Source organism: Passer montanus, unplaced genomic scaffold, assembly GCF_014805655.1.
Source record: "Passer montanus isolate IOZ18808 unplaced genomic scaffold, ASM1480565v1 scaffold112, whole genome shotgun sequence".
Lineage (NCBI taxonomy): Eukaryota > Metazoa > Chordata > Aves > Passeriformes > Passeridae > Passer > Passer montanus.
This window is the reverse complement of record NW_024357836.1, coordinates 244,590-261,341: the sequence shown is the minus strand read 5'-3', so window position 1 is coordinate 261,341 and position 16,752 is coordinate 244,590. Positions and strand designations below refer to the sequence as shown.

At 68.0% G+C, this 16,752-nt stretch overlaps 2 protein-coding genes across 5 annotated transcripts; one reads left to right on the top strand and one right to left on the bottom strand.

Annotated features, from left to right (window-relative positions):
- Positions 1 to 248: 248 nt before the first annotated feature.
- LOC120514055 lies at positions 249 to 3,641 on the bottom strand. Its single transcript, XM_039734150.1, has 2 exons — positions 3,102 to 3,641; positions 249 to 2,491 (listed from the first exon to the last, which is right to left on the bottom strand). Exons 1-2 carry the CDS (start codon positions 3,283 to 3,285, stop codon positions 1,224 to 1,226), a joined length of 1,452 nt encoding a protein of 483 aa, XP_039590084.1. The 5' UTR covers positions 3,286 to 3,641; the 3' UTR covers positions 249 to 1,223.
- Positions 3,642 to 4,268: 627 nt separating this feature from the next.
- Positions 4,269 to 15,851, top strand: SEMA6B (semaphorin 6B). Of its 4 annotated transcripts, none has more exons than XM_039733630.1 (17): positions 4,269 to 4,406; positions 8,033 to 8,181; positions 8,476 to 8,605; positions 8,860 to 8,920; positions 9,060 to 9,122; positions 9,432 to 9,533; positions 10,076 to 10,166; positions 10,240 to 10,359; positions 10,449 to 10,537; positions 11,212 to 11,429; positions 11,681 to 11,812; positions 12,030 to 12,179; positions 12,885 to 13,079; positions 13,335 to 13,475; positions 13,684 to 13,761; positions 13,920 to 13,978; positions 14,056 to 15,851. In XM_039733630.1, exons 2-17 carry the CDS (start codon positions 8,067 to 8,069, stop codon positions 15,027 to 15,029), a joined length of 2,718 nt encoding a protein of 905 aa, XP_039589564.1. In that variant the 5' UTR covers positions 4,269 to 4,406; positions 8,033 to 8,066; the 3' UTR covers positions 15,030 to 15,851. The 4 variants fall into 4 exon arrangements, with proteins under 4 accessions (XP_039589564.1, XP_039589539.1, XP_039589555.1 ...); XM_039733605.1 differs by lacking the exon at positions 4,269 to 4,406 and adding an exon at positions 4,849 to 5,204; XM_039733621.1 differs by lacking the exon at positions 4,269 to 4,406 and adding an exon at positions 4,849 to 5,211.
- The last annotated feature ends 901 nt before the right edge of the window (positions 15,852 to 16,752 follow it).

The window sequence follows — 16,752 nt, the reverse complement described above, 5'->3', positions numbered from 1 at the left end:
CCCCTCAGGCCCCGTGCCCCCCGGACCAGGGCTCTGCTGGCCCTGCCTCCCTTTCAGCCCCCCCGGAGCCCCCAGGCACGGGACAGGACAGTGACACTGCCTGGGTGTCCCTGTCCCTCTGGGCTGGGTGTCCCTGTCCCCACAGGGCTGGTGTCCCTGTCCCCTCAGGGCTGGTGTCCCTGTCCCCACAGGCCGGGTGTGTCCCTGTCCCCACAGGCTGGGTGTCCCTGTCCCCTCAGGCCGGGTGTCCCTGTCCCCTCGGCCCTGGCCGCACACGCCAGGCCCCGCTCCGGCTCCCAGTTAAACCAGTAAGCCCCGCGCTGCCCCGGCGCTGCCCGCCGGGCGCTGCCGCTGGATGCAGATCCCTGCTGCAGTGCCGGCTGCGGTTTGGATCCCCAGACAAGCTGGAATATTTTTAATTAAACCTGCCACTTTGGATGCGATTTCATTTTTCCGGCGGGCTGAGCCGCGCCGGGCCCTGGGAGCAGCTCCCGGCTGGGGCCGGTCCCAGCCCGGGCCGGGGCTGTTGGCACCGGGCAGGGGCACCGCGCTGCCCGGGGGGGCTTTGCCTGCCCCGCTGCGCCAGGCGGGGTGCCCCCGGTGGGTTTGGGGGCACGAGGAGCAGCGCAGCAGAGTGGGAGCCGTGCCAGCCTTGCCTGGTGGTGCCACCGGCACCCCGGAGCTTTGTCCCGGGAGCTGCGGGCGCTGCCCGGGGCTGGGGGAGCAGCCGGAGCTGGGCACCCCAGGAGGCCCCGCAGCCTTGGCACTGCCCGGCCAGCGGCAAATGGGACACGGTGGCCTTGGGGCCACCCCGCCGGGCTCAGGGACGCCCAGGCTTTGGTGATGTCCCCAAAAAGGGATGGTGAGGGTTTGGATTCGCTGTGTGAAGCAGGGGGAGAGGGAGAGCAGTGGGCTGGCACAGCGGAGCTCCCCGAGGGGCTGCCGTGTGCTACCGGGATTTTACTCCCTATTTAATTACAATTTTGTCAAATAAAAAGAGAAAAAAAAGGGGGATAAAGAGATCCCCCTCGTCTCTTTGTGGCGGTTCCCAGCAGCCGGTTAATTAAACAGCGGCTGCTGAAGCCGCCGCTCCCGGAGGGGCCCGGCCGAGCTGGGGCTCGGCGTCACACCTGGGCTCCAGTCGCTCCCAGTTCAGCCCAGTTCGGGCCGCTGGCTGTGGCTGCGGCTGTGGCGGTGTCGTGCCGATGCGCCGTGGCTAATCCTCACTCCTCGCGTGTAATCCCGCCCGCCGGGATAATCCCATCAAACCCGAGCTCAGCGCCGGGTTTGGCGCCGGGGGGATCCGGGAGGGACATGGGGAGGGGACACGGTGGCCCCGGGGGAGCGGCGGCTGCGGGAGGGACCGTGGGACCTGCGGGAGCCTGCGGGGAGCTCGGGTGGGGAAACTGAGGCACGGAGCAGGGCCCAGGAGTGGAGGGAGGCAGCGCTGGGAACAGCCCCAGGGTGATGGAAGAGGGCGGGAGGGGACGAGCCAGCGGTGGCAGCGCCCGCGGGTCACCCGGGAGAGGGATCCGGGGTGGCACAGGTGCCTGGTTGGCACGGAGGGAGCACCGCGGGCATTCCTGACCGGCCCTTGCATCGCCTCCCGCCGGCAGCGCTGGGACACAGCGCCGGGAGCCGGGAAGGGTCGGGTGGAGGTTTGGGAGGCGGGGGCTGGGATCCATCCTCGCCCTGGGCCCGAAATAACCCGGCCCTGCTGTGTCCCTGTCCCTGTGACAGCCCTGGTCACACGGGGGACACCCGTGAATACACCTGGACACGTGTGACATGGGACAGCCATGAACACACCTGCACATGTGACACCCATGAACACACCTGCACATGTGTGACACCCCCTGAACACCTGCACACATGTGACATGGGACACCCATGAACACACCTGCACATGTGACAGCCATGAACACACCTGCCATGTGTGACACCCCCTGCACACCTGCACACGTGTGACACCACGCACAGACACACAAGTGCCACCCAGTGCCCGCACACGGTCCCACACAGATGCCAGCTGGTGCCCACATTCCTGCACATGTGTGCCCCCGGTGCCTCCTGCCAGCCCTGCACGCGACACCTGGTGCACACACGCTGACTGTGAGCGACATGTGACACGTGTGACACCTGCTGTACACACCGACACCTGCACACACACACACACACACGACACACGGTGACACGCGCACACACGTGACACCCCGTGCCCACTCCCCACGCACAGATGGCACCTGGCACAGCTGGCAGGGCCGCGCTGGGGACAGGGACACCGTCCTGCCCCGAGGCTTGTGGCGCCGGGGCTGAGGAGCTGCGCTGGTGGCGGCAGTGGGGTGGCAGTGGCGGTGACAGTGACAGTGGCGGTGGCAGCGGTGGCAGCGGTGGCCTGGCGGGTGCCACGGGCAGTGCCGGGAGGACGAGGAGCAGGAGCGGCTCCGAGGCCGCTCGGACCTTCCGGCGAGGCGGCAGCGCGGAGGCGGCGCTGGGAACAATGGCCCTTTGTTCTGCGCCGCTGGCATGCACAGCCCGGCCTGCAGCCCGGCCTGCATCAGCCTGCATCCTGCATCCCAGCCTGCATCCCACAGCCTGGCCTGCATCCCATCCTGCATTCCATCCTGCATCCCAACCTGCATCCCAACCTGCATCCATCCTGCATCCTGCATCCATCCTGCATCCCAGCCTGCATCCCATCCTGTATCCCATCCTGCATCCCAGCCCGCATCCCATCCTGTATCCCACAGCCCATCCTCCCTCCTCCATCCCATCCTCCACCCTGCCTCCCAGCCCACATCCCCTGCACATCCCACATCCCCTGCTCCATCTGCACATCCCCTGCCCACCCTGCATCCTGTCCTCTCCTCTCCCCATCCCACGCTCCCTCCATCCCTGGCACTCCCGGTGCCCATCCCGGCCCCGTGGGGCCCCGAGCCGGGCGCTGGTGGCTCAGGGGGGTGGGGGTGTTGGGTGTCACCCCACAAATCCCACCTGTCCCCCACTGTGACAGAGGGCACTTCCAAAACAGAGAGCAGGATGGAGAGGATGGCAAAGAGGAGGAGGAGGAGGCCGCAGGGTGAAGGCTCACGTGCTCTCACCCACGCCTCGGCACCGGAAGCCACTTGTCACTTTGTCACCCTCTGGGCACACGGGCGGTGGCAGGAGGAGATCTGCTGGGGGTGGCCGTGTCTCCTGTCCCCTCTGGTGTCCCCATCCCCGGGTGTCCCTGGCGGGTGGGTGGCTCCAGGTGGGCACCCTGAGTGCCACCTCCAGGGCCATCATCACGGGGGGGGGACAGCAGGATGCTGGGCATGACACTGAGGTGACATTGAGGTGACATTGAGGTGACCTGCCACCTCAGCCCCTCTCTGCCCATTGAACCCAGCAGATATTTATATTTAACCTCATTTAAATACAAGGAGGAGGTGGAAGATAATCCTAATGGGAAGTGCTGCCTCAGGGCCTGGAGGGTGGAACAGCCCCACTGTCCCCACCAGAGGTGACACCGGGAGGGGGGACCTGAATGCCACCAGGCCCCCAAAACCCACAGCCCAACTTTATCAGGGCCTAAAATCTGACCTGGATGTGGGGCTGACCCCTGGTGCCGACCCCCCGGAGCCTCCTCCAGCTCACCTGGCTCTGGGGTGGGGGGGTTGTGATTGCAGGGCTGCTCTCTGAGGACTGGAGTGGCTTTGGGGTGATTTGGGGTGGGTTTGGGGTGATTTGGTGTGGTTTGGGGTCGGTTGGGGTGGCTTTGGGGGGTTTGGGGTGATTTGGGATGGGTTTGGTGTGTATTGGGGTGGCTTTGGGGTGGGTTTGGGTGGGTTTGGGGTGCTTTGAGGTGGGTTTGGGGTGCCGTGGGTGGGGTGGGTGTGTCGGCAGCCTCCCATCCCGGGAATGCCGGGCTGGAATTGCAGGTTCCCTCCCGAGCCGGATGTAAACACCGCGGTTGTTGTTTAGGGTCCCCCACGGGGCCGCTCCCGGAGCTGCTGTCCCTCTGCTGCTCGGGGACACGGACCCGTGGGGACACGGATCCGCCGGGCAGGGGACACGGGGGAAGGGGCTCCGGGGAGTGGGACAATCTGGGGACGGGGGGGGTCCATAGGAGGAGGTGACAGGAACCCCTGGGGACAAGGATGGGCCAGCCGGGGCGCACGGGGAGGTGACACCCCGGGAGCGGCAGGGTTGGGTGGGGGTTCCCAGGGCGGGGCTGGAACTGGGGGTTCCCTCTTCCCTCCCCGAAGGGGAACTGAGGCACGAGGCCGGAGGAGGTGACTCGGAGCAGCCGGATCCGCTCCTGTCACCGCCCCGGGGCCATGCGGGTGCAGAAGAGAGGGGACAGGGTGACATCGAGGGGACCCCGGCGGGGCACAGAGCCCCTGGGGTGGCGCAGGACGAGGGGGGTGAGTGCCTCTGGGGACACGTGGGGCTGTGGGGACACGGGGGATGAGGGGAATGGGTGTTTTGGAGGGGCGTTGGGGACAAGTGGGGTTTTGGGGACAAGGGGGATGAGGGGCAGGCGTTGGGGACAACGGGGGGTGACAGTTTTTTAGGGGACAGCAGGGACAGGGGGGGATGTGTGCCATAGGGACAAGTGGCCTGGGGAGACCAGCAGGACAGGAGGATCCTGGGGGGGACAAGGGACAAAGGCTGTGAGCGGGGGGGACAGCAGGGGACATGGGCTGTGAATTGAGGGGGGGGGACACAGCACTCCGTCTGCCACCCCCTCTGTCCCCCCCTCGGGGTTTATTTCGGCGTGACGCGCGATCCTCCTCGCTAGGAAACCGTTCTTAATATGCAGATGAGCCTGGATTTAATATGCAAATCACCATGCGGCTCTGGCCGGCCACCAGCACCGGCGGCGTGCCGGGGGGGACGCGCCGGGGCACCCATGGGTGGCACCCGCGGGTATCGAGGGGACCCCCAGCAACCGGGGCCGCCTCCGGGCAGCCGCGGGGGGGGACAAAGCCACCCGAGGTGACCGCGGGGTCCCCACCACCCCCGGTGCCCTTGGTCGCTGCGGTGTCCTGGGGGGCTCGGGCGCCTGTGTCCCCACCCGGTGGGCGATGGGGAGGGGACAGGGACAAGGGACAAGGGACAGGGAGCGGGGCTATAAACGGCAGCTGTAAACGGAGCCGGTAACCGGAGCGGGAGGCCCGGGGGGACATTTGAGCCGCCGGAGGGGCCGTGGAAGCGCCGAGGTAAATGGTGGGTGCTGTGTCCCCCCCGCGCCACCCCCATGCCTGTCACCACGCGGGGACCCCTCCGCTGCTGGGGTTGCCCCGTTCTCTGGGCACGGACTCTGGGGGTGCTGCCTGCGCCCCCCGGGAGCGCCGCTCGGGAAGGGGGGCACAGGGACAGGGACAGGGCCAGGGCCAGCGCGCCGTGCCAGGTGGCCGGGGTGACATTTGCTCCGTCCCTGCCGTGGGGACAGCTGCTTCCTGGCTCTGCCATCTGAACCGGCCCCGGAACGGAAACCCGGGGGGGCTCAGCCCCCCAGCCCCGGCCGCGGCAGCAGCTGGGATTGGGGGGGGCCGCGGCACTTGGGGGGGCACTGCTGGTGACCCCAAACCCCTCTGTGGCAATGGGGGTGAGCGGGTGACCTCACTGAGCAAGCACCGGGGGCCACATTTTGGGGGGCTGGAGCATGTGGCGGGTGTAAATGCCTCATTAGCATATCTAATTACTGATTTCTTATTGGCGTGGGGCGCCTTCTGAAGGAATTAACCCCAAAATGCGGCGTGAGACCGATGGGGAGGGACGTGGGTATCGGGATTGTACCGGGGAGTCCCAAAAAGTTGAATTTTCAGGGATTTCATCGACGGTGTCCTTTGCCACCCTCCCCCCTGTGTGTCCCCCCTTCCCAGATCCTGCCCTTCCCAATGTCCCCCCATTCTCCGGTGTCCCCCCCTCAGTGTCCCCTCCTTTCCCGGGTGTGTCCCCTTTCCCTGGTGTCCCCCCTTCCTGGTGTCCCCCCATTCCCAGGGTGGGGACACTGCCCTCCTAAGGGGATGGGGGGCCCGGGGGGGGGGGACTGTCCCCCGCTGTCCCCTCTCTGTGTCCGGGGGGGTCTCACCGGTGCCTTTCCCGTGGGGTGCCGCTCGGGGGGTCCCAGGGGTGCCCCCCCGGGTCCCCGGCTGCGGTGACAGCTGCGGGGGTGGGGGGGGCCGGTGGCTCCGGTTACGGTGACATCAGCCCTACCTTCCCACCTGGCGCGGGCGGGGGGCACGGGCCCCCTCCCCCGGGGGTCGCGGGGGGTTGACGTGACAGCTGAGCCCCCTGAGCGTCCCGGAGGAGGGGAGGGGGGGGTGGCACCCCCGGGCACGGGACCCGCGCGTGCGGGACCCCCCCGGCAGCGGAGGGGACAGCGGTGACACAGGGCGGCGGCGGAGGCGGCCGGAGCGGCTCAGGTGGGCAGAGCGCCGAGCTGGGGGGGGCAGATGGCAGGGGAAGGGCCCCCACCCCCCCGGGAAGGGGGGACAGAGTGGTCCCCCCCCGGCAGGGACACCCCTCGGTGGGATCAGAGGTCCCGCTGCACTCGGAGCCGCCGGGATTGCAGCAAAAGGGGAGCCCCGGGGCTGCCCCCCACATCCTGCCGCATTCCCCAGTGCCGGGGGTCGCGGAGATGCTGGGGGGGGGAGGGTCAAGCAGCTCCCCCCGCCCCCCAAAGCTTTGTGTGTCGGGGTGAAGGCTGAGCGCGTTCTGTGGTGGGGAAACTGAGGCACGGAGCAGGGAGAGCGACATGCCCGAGGCTGCTCACCCGCTCCGTGTCGGGGATACCCGAGTGGAGACCCCCCCCTCACCCCCGGCACATCCCCCCGTGTCCCCCCGCTGCCTCAGTTTCCCCGCAGCCGCGCTGGGGACCCGCGCGGTGACCGTCCCCCTGCTCCGCCGCCGCCGTGAATGGGTCCCTGTTTGTCACCCCCCCCCTGCCGTGTCCCCGTCCCCGCCGCGCCCCCTCCTCCCCGCGCCCCCCTCTTCCCGCTGCCTTTTCTTTCCCCGCACAATCGCTGGCATTTATGGCGCCGGAGGCTCCGCGCCCGCCCGCTGTCCCCGCCGGGCTGGGGACGGTGACACCGGAGCTGCCACACGGCCCCCCCGGATTCCCGATGGACCCCGAGCCCTGCCCTGGGGTGGCTTTTTGGGGTCCCCCTCCCTCCCTCTGTCCCTTGGTGGCTTTCGGGTGCCGCTGGTGACAAAGCGGGCAGGAACAGCTCATTTCCCTCTTCCTGGGGACACCGTGGGGACAGCTGGGCGTCACTGGGAGCTGTGGCACTCTGGGGACAGGTTTGGATGTCCCGGAGATAGTGGGGACGTGGTGGGTGTCCCAGGGGTGGTGACACCCCGAGGACGGGGTCAGTTGTCCCCTGGGGAGGTGACACCCCGAGGTCGCGGTCAGTTGTCCCCAGGGGCGGTGGCACCAGGGCCGGGTCCCGCTGGGGTCACCTCCTGCCCGGGGGCTGTGGCACAGCAGGGTCGGGGTCAGATGTCCCCCGGGTCTCACGCGGGGCCGGTGACACCGCGGAGGGGCTGGGGACGCGTCCCCCCGCTGGCACAATGTCACCATCCCTGTCCCCGCGGGGGAGGAGGGCGCCGCTTCGATCGCTCCCGCTCCCATGGAATCAATGATCAATTAATTCCCTGCCCGGCTGCTAATTACCCAGCCCGGCCCCAGCCCCTCGGGGACGAGCGACAGGCTGGGCATGGTGGCCCAGCGTGGCGAGGGGACCGTGGCGGTGGCACCGGGGCTGTCTGGACGGGAGGTGCTGTGACACTCTGAAGTGTCCCTGGAGATTTTCCAAGACACCCCGGGTGGCGTCTGGGGAGGGGGAAGAGCCCCTCTGCCTTCCCTCTTGTCCCTATGTCCCGTGTCCGTGTGTCCTCATCCTCCTGTCCCCGTGTCCCCATGTCACCAGCAGTGACAAACCACCGGCATGGCCCCAATCCCCGGCGGCACCTGAGGGTTTGGGGTGCCCCGGGGGGGGTTCCCGGTGCGTGCTGCCCCTGCCAGCCCTGCCCGTGCCCGCAGGTGCGGTGGGTGCCCAGCCAGGGCGGGGGGCACCATGGCACCCCCTGCCCGCGCCCCGCTGCTGCTGCTGCTGCTGCTGGCGGCCGAGAGGACGGCGAGGGGCTCCTTCCCCGAGGAGCCCGGCCCCATCGCCGTGGCCCCCCCGGACTGTGAGTGCCCACCGGGGGCTGGGGGGGGTCGGGGGGCACGGGGGGCACGGGCAGGGAAGGGGTTTGGGGGGGCTGGGGTGAAGGAAGGAGGGGGCACCCAGGGGAGGGTTGGGAATGGGATTGGGCAGGACCCGCGGGCAGGGCTGGGCTCTGGGTTACTTTTGGGGTACCTCTGGAAGGGGTTTGGGGGTTTTGGGGTGCTTTGGGGTCAAGGAAGGCGGGGGGCAGCCACGGGGTGGGATTTGGGGCTGGTGGAGGGAGGGAGGGCACCGTGTGACCCCCGTGCCCCCCCAGACGTGAAGCACTACCCCGTGTTCGTGGGGCACGGCAGCGCCCGGCCGGGGGGCCCCGAGGGGGGGGGCAGCCAGCGCCTCAACATCCAGCGCATCCTCAAGGTCAACAGGACCCTCTTCATCGGGGACAGGTCTGCACCCACCACCCCAAAACCTCCCCTGCCCCGCCGTGGGCACCCCACACCCGCCCCACTCCTCTTTGCTGAGGGGCACCCCAAATCTGGTGCCCGGGGCACCCCAAATCTGCCATGGGGCACTGGGTGGGGGGCACTGGCACTGCCCTGGTGAGGTTCACTGTCCACCCCAGCACCCCAAACCATCCCGGGGGGGTGGATCCTGTACCCCCAGTGCTGGGGGGTGGTGACAGCCGTGTCCCCCTCCCCAGGGACAATGTCTATCGGGTCAGCCTGGAGCCCAGCGGGGCCGCTGAGATGCGCTACCACCGGGTAAGTGCTGGGGGGCCAGGGGGTGCTGGGGGGTGCCAGGGGGTGCTGGGGGCCTCGGTGAGCTCTGGGGGGCCTCAGGGGGGGCCTCAGGGGGTGCTGTTGCCTTGTCCCTGTCCCCACACTGGTTTTTCCCCCCCAGAAACTGACGTGGCGCTCGAACCAGCACGACATCAGCATCTGCAGGATGAAGGGCAAGCACGAGGTACAGCCCGCGGGATCTGCCCCCCGTGGGCACCCCCGGCTGGGGGCTGAGCCCCCTCTGTGGCCGTGTCACACCTGTCCCCTCCCCGGTGTCACCCCCTCACTCCCTCCCAGCGGTTGTTGTGGGCTAAATTGATTTATAATTAATTATTGGGGGCCAGAATCCCATTCCCAGCTCCCACAAATGCAGTTTTGGGGTGAGAACAGCCCCCCCAGGCCATCCCCTGGCGGTGATGAGAGCCTGGCTGGGGTGGGATGAGGTGAGGGGGTTTTGGGGTGCCGAGGGTGACAGTCCCCTCTCCCGGCACAGGCAGAGTGCCGAAATTTCATCAAGGTGCTGCTGGTGAGGAACGAGAGCCTCCTCTTCGTCTGTGGCACCAACGCCTTCAACCCCGTCTGCGCCAACTACAGCGTGAGCCCCCCGGGGGGGACCCGTGTGGGAGGGGGCTCGGGGTCAGGGAAGGAGGGGGCACACGTGGGAAGGGTTTTGGGGTGAAGGCAGGAGGGGACACCCATGGGAAGGGTTTTGGGGTCAGGGAAGGAGGGGGCACCATGGGAAGGGTTTTGGGGTCAGGGAAGGAGGGGGCACCATGGGAAGGGTTTTGGGGTCAGGGAAGGAGGGGGCACCACGGGAAGGTTTTGGGATGAAGGCAGAAAGGGCCACCCGTGAGAAGGGTTTTGGGGTCAGGGAAGGAGGGGGCACCACGGGAAGGTTTTGGGGTGAAGGCAGAAAGGGCCACCCATGAGAAGGGTTTTGGGGTCAGGGAAGGAGGGGGCACCACGGGAAGGTTTTGGGGTGAAGGCAGAAAGGGACACCCATGGGAAGGGTCTGCAGCACCAACACTTCAGCCCTGTCTGTGCCAGCTGCAGCCAGAGCCCCGCTCAGGATGGGGACCCCGGGTGCCCCCCGTGCCCGGCTGTGCCCTCACGTCCCCTGTCTGTCCCCCGCTCTAGATGGACACGCTGGAGCCCGTCGGGGACAACATCAGCGGCATGGCCCGCTGTCCCTACGACCCCAAGCACGCCAACGTGGCGCTGTTCACAGGTCAGTGGTGGCACTGGCGGTGCCACAGCGGGCACCGTGTCCCCCTGCCCCGCTGACACCTTGTCCCGTGCAGGGGGGATGCTCTTCACCGCCACGGTGACGGATTTCCTGGCCATCGACGCCGTCATCTACCGCAGCCTCGGCGACAGCCCCACCCTGCGCACCGTCAAGCACGACTCCAAGTGGTTCAAAGGTGTGTCCCCGCCCTGGGCTGTGCCAGGGCATGGCACGTGTCACCTGTGAGCCCACCCCGGGCCAGCCCTGACCCCGCTGTCCCCGCAGAGCCCTACTTCGTGCACGCCGTGGAATGGAGGAGCCACGTCTACTTCTTCTTCCGGGAGATCGCCATGGAGTTCAACTACCTGGAGAAGGTGGGACACGTCCCACTGGGAAGCAGGTTCACAGAATTCACAGAACTCACAGAACTCACAGAATCACGGAATCACAGAATTCACAGAACTCACAGAATCACATAATTCACAGAACTCACAGAATTCAGAGAATTCAGAGAACTCACAGAACTCACAGAATCACAGAATCACAGAACTCACAGAATCACAGAATTCACAGAACTCACAGAATCACAGAATCACAGAACTCACAGAACTCACAGAACTCACAGAACTCACAGAATCACAGAACTCACAGAACTCACAGAACTCACAGAATCACAGAACTCACAGAATTCACAGAACTCACAGACTCACAGAATTCACAGAATCACAGAACTCACAGAATGACCAGGTCATTCTGGTCATGCCCCAATAGCCCAATGAGCCCTGGCACCCAGTGCCACATCCAGGCTTTGTTAAACACACCAGGGATGGTGACTCCACCACCTCCTTGGGCAGAACATTCCAGAACTTCATCACCCTTCCTGTAAAAATTTTCTTCCTAATGTCCAACCTCCATTTCCCTTGACACTGGATGATCCCACAGCTCCCTTCCAATCCAGACCATTCTGGGATGCCCACAGGGACACCCAGGCTGGGGACAGGGACGCAGGGATGGCCGTTTTGGGTGGTGACAGGTGTCCTCCCCGCAGGTGGTGGTGTCACGGGTGGCCCGGGTGTGCAAGAACGACATGGGGGGCTCGCAGCGGGTGCTGGAGAAGCAGTGGACGTCCTTCCTCAAGGCCCGGCTCAACTGCTCTGTGCCGGGCGATTCCCACTTCTACTTCAACGTCATCCAAGCCGTGACGGACATCCTGGAGCTGGACGGGCGCCCCGTGGTGCTGGCCGTGTTCTCCACGCCCACCAACAGGTCAGAGCCTCGTGTGCCCTGCCCAGACTGCCCGGGCTCGCTGGGAGCCGAGCCGGGTGCCAGCTGGGATCTGCCTGGAATCCAAGCTGGATCCTGAGTGGGATCTGGGGTGGGATCTGGGGTGGGGTCTGGGCTGGGGTCTGGGATGGGGTCTGGGATGGGTCCAGCTGGGTCCTGGGCAGGAAATGGACTCGTTTCCATTTGGGACCCCTGGGGCCTCCCTGTGTTCACCCTCAGCCGTGTCCCCGCAGCATCCCGGGCTCCGCCGTCTGCGCCTTCGACATGACCCAGGTGGCCGCCGTCTTCGAGGGACGGTTCCGGGAGCAGAAGTCACCCGAGTCCATCTGGACACCCGTGCCTGAGGACATGGTGCCAAAGCCACGGTGAGGGACAGCCATGGGGACAGAGCTGGCAAGGACTGCTAGTGGCAGGGACAGTGGTGGGACTGGGGAAAGGAGCAGGGCTGGGGACAGGGACAGCGGCAGCCATTCTGCTGGGATGGGGACAGGGATGGGGACAGGGGTGATGAGAACCACGGCAGTACCAGCGGGGCTGGGGACAGGCTGGGGACAGCGCCACTGAGCCGTGCCGTGGCCGCAGGCCCGGGTGCTGCGCGTCCCCCGGGATGCGCTACAACTCCTCCAGCGCCTTCCCCGACGAGATCCTCAACTTCGTCAAGACGCATCCGCTGATGGACGAGGCGGTGCCGGCCCTGGGCAACGCCCCCTGGATCCTTCGCACCATGACCCGGTGGGTGCCCGGGGGGCTTGGGGACACTGGGGGGCACTGGGAGGGCTGGGAGGGGCTGGCCAGAGCCTCCCGTGCTGCCTTTCCACGCTTGTGCCAGCACCGGGAGCGCTGGGAGAGCTGATAAATCTCATACACTTTGCAGTCAAGATTGTCTCGTCCTAATTAAATCTGCCTTAATTGCTGCTTGATGGGGAATTAATCAAGCCGTGCTCTTGGGCCGCAGCCTCCCGCCGGCAGGGCAGCCGGGGCGTGAGCAGGGACGGGGACAGGGACAGGAATGGGGACAGGGACAGGAATGGGGACAGGGATGTGGAATAGGGACAGGGACAGGAATGGGGACAGAGACAGGAATGGGGACAGGGATGTGGAATAGGGACAGGGATGTGGGGATGGGAGGAGGGAATGGGGACAGGGATGTGGGGATGGGAGGAAGGAATGGGGACAGGGATGTGGGGATGGGAGGAGGGAATGGGGACAGGGATGTGGAATAGGGACAGGGATGTGGGGATGGGAGGAAGGAATGGGGACAGGGATGTGGGGATGGGAGGAGGGAATGGGGACAGGGATGTGGGGCTGGAGCTGGGGACATAGGGCTGGGGATGGGGACGTGGAGATGGGGATGTGGGGCTGGGTGCATCACCCCTTCCCCTCCCTGGGGACCCCCGGATTCCCCCACATCCCAACCCTGCTCCCTGCCCCACACAGGTACCAGCTCCGTAAGATCGCAGTGGACAACGCGGCGGGGCCGTGGGGCAACCACACCGTGGTGTTCCTGGGCTCCAGCACCGGCACCGTGCTCAAGTTCCTCATCCTGCCCAACGCCACCAGCAGCCCCGCGCCCACCGCCCCCGGCAGCCAAAGCGTCTTCCTGGAGGAGTTTGAGACCTACCAGCCCGGGAGGTGAGTGCCAGGGGGGCAGAGGAAGGAGAGGGGCAGTGAAAGGGGTGGGTGGGGTGCATGGATGGATGGATGATGGATGGATGGATGATGGATGGATGGATGGATGGATGGATGGATGGTGGATGGAGGGGATGGATGAGGGGAACGCAAGGCCAGGAGGAACGATTGAGAGAATCTCCTCTGGACTGGGCCAGGCTCTATGGAGGGCCCTGTGGCCCAGGGCTGGGGCTTTGATGAGCTCTGCCCTGTCCCCAGGTGTGGCCGGGACACAGAGGACGAGCGACGGCTCCTGGGGCTGGAGCTGGACAAGGCTGCGGGCTCCCTGCTGCTGGCCTTCCCCCCGTGCGTGGCCAGGGTGCCCGTGGCTCGCTGCCAGCAGCACTCGGGCTGCATGAAGTGAGTGCCTGGGGCTGGGCAGGGCTGGCCGGTGGGGGCTCACATCACCTCACATCCCAGGAATTCACCCTGTGCTGGACAGGGCTCAGCACAGAGTGTGGCTGGGGAAACTGAGGCACAGCACGGGGTGGGGACAGAGTCTGTTGCGGGGGCCGGGGTGTTGTGTCCCCCCATCGGGGCTGGCCCTGATGTCTCTGCTCCCTGCCAGGAACTGCCTGGGGAGCCGGGATCCCTACTGTGGCTGGACACCCGAGGGCTCCTGCATCTTCCTGGAGCCCAGCCCCAGGTAACGCTGCCAGGCCCGGGGGCATGCGGGGGACAGCGGTGTCCCCAGAGAGCACTGGCTCCTGCAGCTCCCCCCGGCGAACTCACAGCTCGCTGAAGGGGGCTGGGAGACTCTGCCAGGCCATTTGGCACCCACCGACCCCCCAATTTTCACCCCAGGGCGGCCTTCGAGCAGGACATCGCCGGCGGCAGCACGTCCCACCTGGGCGAGTGCGAGGGTGAGTGCGGGGCCGGGACCGGGCTCGGCGACGTGGTGGTGGCACCCGCAGGTGCCCTGACGCGTCCCCAACGCCAGGGCTGGTGACGGAGAGCTTCGTGGACGAGCCGGACGGGCTGGTGTCGGTGAACCTCCTGGTGATCTCCTCCGTCGCCGCCTTCGTCATCGGCGCCGTGATCTCCGGTTTCAGCGTGTGCTGGTTCATCGGGCACCGGGACCGCAAGGAGCTGGCGCGGCGCAAGGACAAGGAGACGATCCTGGCGCACAGTGAGTCGGTGGTGAGCGTCAGCCGCCTGGGCGAGCGGCGGGCTCGCGGCGCCCTGCTGGCCCCGCTGATGCCCAACGGGTGGCCCAAGGAGCTGGGCAAGGTCACCCAACACGACCTGGACTCGGGGGTGCTGCCCACGCCGGAGCAGACCCCGCTGCAGCAGAAACGCTGCCCCGGAGCCCTCCAAAACTGCACCTGGGAGCAGAGTCACAACATCATCAACGCGGCTTTGCGGGACCCTGGCGGCTCCGGGCCCGCGGGCGCCGGGCGGGGGCACGGCGGCTCCGGCCGCCCGCCGCGGGGCATCCCCCTCTCCTGCCACGCCATCCTGGTGGACCAGGAGCTGGAGGCCGAACTCAGCGACTCCTCAGGGGACGGGCATTGGGCTCGAGAGCCTCAGGAGGGTCCCCGCACCCGGCAGCACCCGCCCGCCGGGGCCCGCCGCCCGCCCCGCAGCTCCTACGGCGACTTCGGCGGGACGCCGCACCCCAGCCCCGAGCGCCGGCGGGTGGTCTCGGCACCCAGCGGGGACGGGGGAGACTTTACCGAGGGGCCGCCCTGGCACCCCGAGCAGCTGAACTTCAACGCCAACAACGGCACGGGCCGCCCCGGCGCCCACCTCAAGAGGAACCACACGTTCAACAGCGGCGAGGCGGCGGCGGGCGGCTACGGGCGGCACGGGACGGCGGCGCGGGCAGCGCGGGCACCGGGCACCCCGCGGCCGCTGACGGACCTGCAGCACCTCCTGCGCTACGGCGTGGAGCGGACTCCCTCGGGGAAATAGGGTCCCACCGTGTGCGCGTCCCCCTGGCCAGGACACCGATGGGGGCCCCGGCTCCCCGGGGACAGCGAGGGGTGGCCGGGCAGGAGCTGCGGGCAGGGGGTGCGGTGCTGCAGGGGTGAGGGGGGCTCAGGCACCCCTGGGTGCCCCCGGAGAGGGTTTGGGGGTGTGCCCGGCTGGCGTGGGGCAGTGCCCTGCGCTCCGGCTGCGTTGTCCCACCGTGTCCCCTCCCCAGGCTGGAGGGGCATCCCCGGGGGGCAGCGGGATGGACACACGGACACGGGCACCGGGCTGTGCCCCCCAGCCCGCAGCGGCACCCGGGGGGCCTTTTGGGTGCTGCCAGCCCCCTGGGGACACCCGGCCGGGGGTGCACTGGTTGTGGTGATGGAACCTGGTGAACGTTTTGGGTGCGGGGGGCTGGGGGCCCCCCGAATGTGGCGTTTTCTGGGGATGGGACACACTCCCACCCCCAGGCTGGGGTCAGCCCTTTCCCAGTGCCAGCCTGGGGGTTGCCCACCCTTCCCCTCCCCCGGCACCCCCTCCTGGAAAGCACAGCCGGGGTGGGGGAGCACCGCGGGGGGGTCCCCACCGAGCCCACTCTCTGCTGGCAAAGGGTGCCCTTTCGGTGCCACCCCTGCCCGGCACCCACCCGGGGTGGCGTGTCGCGGGGGAGTGGCGGGTCCCCGGGGGATGGCGGGTCCCCAGGGGGTGGCAGGCTGTAAATAGGGCAGGGGGCGGCGGGAGCCACCCCCTCCCCCCAGCGGCCATGCATGCGGCCGCCCGCGGGCTGTACCCCGCGGCCCCAATAAACACCCGGTTACCGGAGGCGACTCCCCCGCCGCCGCCTCGGCGCCTTCTGAACCCCCCCGGGAGCCGGGAGCGGCCGGGGAAGGGGGCACAGGGCTGGGGGGGCACAGGGGGCACAGGGCTGGCACAGGGCTGGGGGGCACAGGGGGGCACAGGGCTGGGGGGCACAAGTGGCACAGGGCTGGGGGGCACAGGGGGGCACAGGGCTGGGGGGCACAAGTGGCACAGGGCTGGGGGGCACAGGGGGGCACAGGGCTGGGGGGCACAAGTGGCACAGGGCTGGGGGGCACAGGGGGGCACAGGGCTGGGGGGCACAAGTGGCACAGGGCTGGGGGGCACAGGGGGGCACAGGGCTGGGGGGCACAAGTGGCACAGGGCTGGGGGGCACAGGGGGGCACAGGGCTGGGGGGCACAAGTGGCACAGGGCTGGGGGGCACAGGGGGGCACAGGGCTGGGGGGCACAAGTGGCACAGGGCTGGGGGGCACAGGGGGGCACAGGGCTGGGGGGCACAAGTGGCACAGGGCTGGGGGGCACAGGGGGGCACAGGGCTGGGGGGCACAAGTGGCACAGGGCTGGGGGGCACAGGGGGGCACAGGGCTGGGGGGCACAAGTGGCACAGGGCTGGGGGGCACAGGGGGGCACAGGGCTGGGGGGCACAAGTGGCACAGGGCTGGGGGGCACAGGGGGGCACAGGGCTGGGGGGCACAAGTGGCACAGGGCTGGGGGGCACAGGGGGGCACAGGGCTGGGGGGCACAAGTGGCACAGGGCTGGGGGGCACAGGGGGGCACAGGGCTGGGGGGCACAAGTGGCACAGGGCTGGGGGGCACAGGGGGGCACAGGGCTGGGGGGCACAAGTGGCACAGGGCTGGGGGGCACAGGGGGGCACAGGGCTGGGGGGCACAAGTGGCACAGGGCTG

Excerpts from the sequence above, each read along its gene's own strand:
- LOC120514055 (XM_039734150.1), bottom strand. The coding sequence starts at position 3,285 with ATGATGGCCCTGGAGGTGGCACTCAGGGTGCCCACCTGGAGCCACCCA. Across the intron at positions 2,492-3,101 it reads CTTCCGGTGCCGAGGCGTGG|CGCCGCCTCCGCGCTGCCGC; the intron begins GTGAGAGCACGT and ends CATTGTTCCCAG.
- SEMA6B (XM_039733630.1), top strand. The coding sequence starts at position 8,067 with ATGGCACCCCCTGCCCGCGCCCCGCTGCTGCTGCTGCTGCTGCTGGCG. Across the intron at positions 9,123-9,431 it reads GGATGAAGGGCAAGCACGAG|GCAGAGTGCCGAAATTTCAT; the intron begins GTACAGCCCGCG and ends CTCCCGGCACAG. Across the intron at positions 10,167-10,239 it reads CAACGTGGCGCTGTTCACAG|GGGGGATGCTCTTCACCGCC; the intron begins GTCAGTGGTGGC and ends TGTCCCGTGCAG.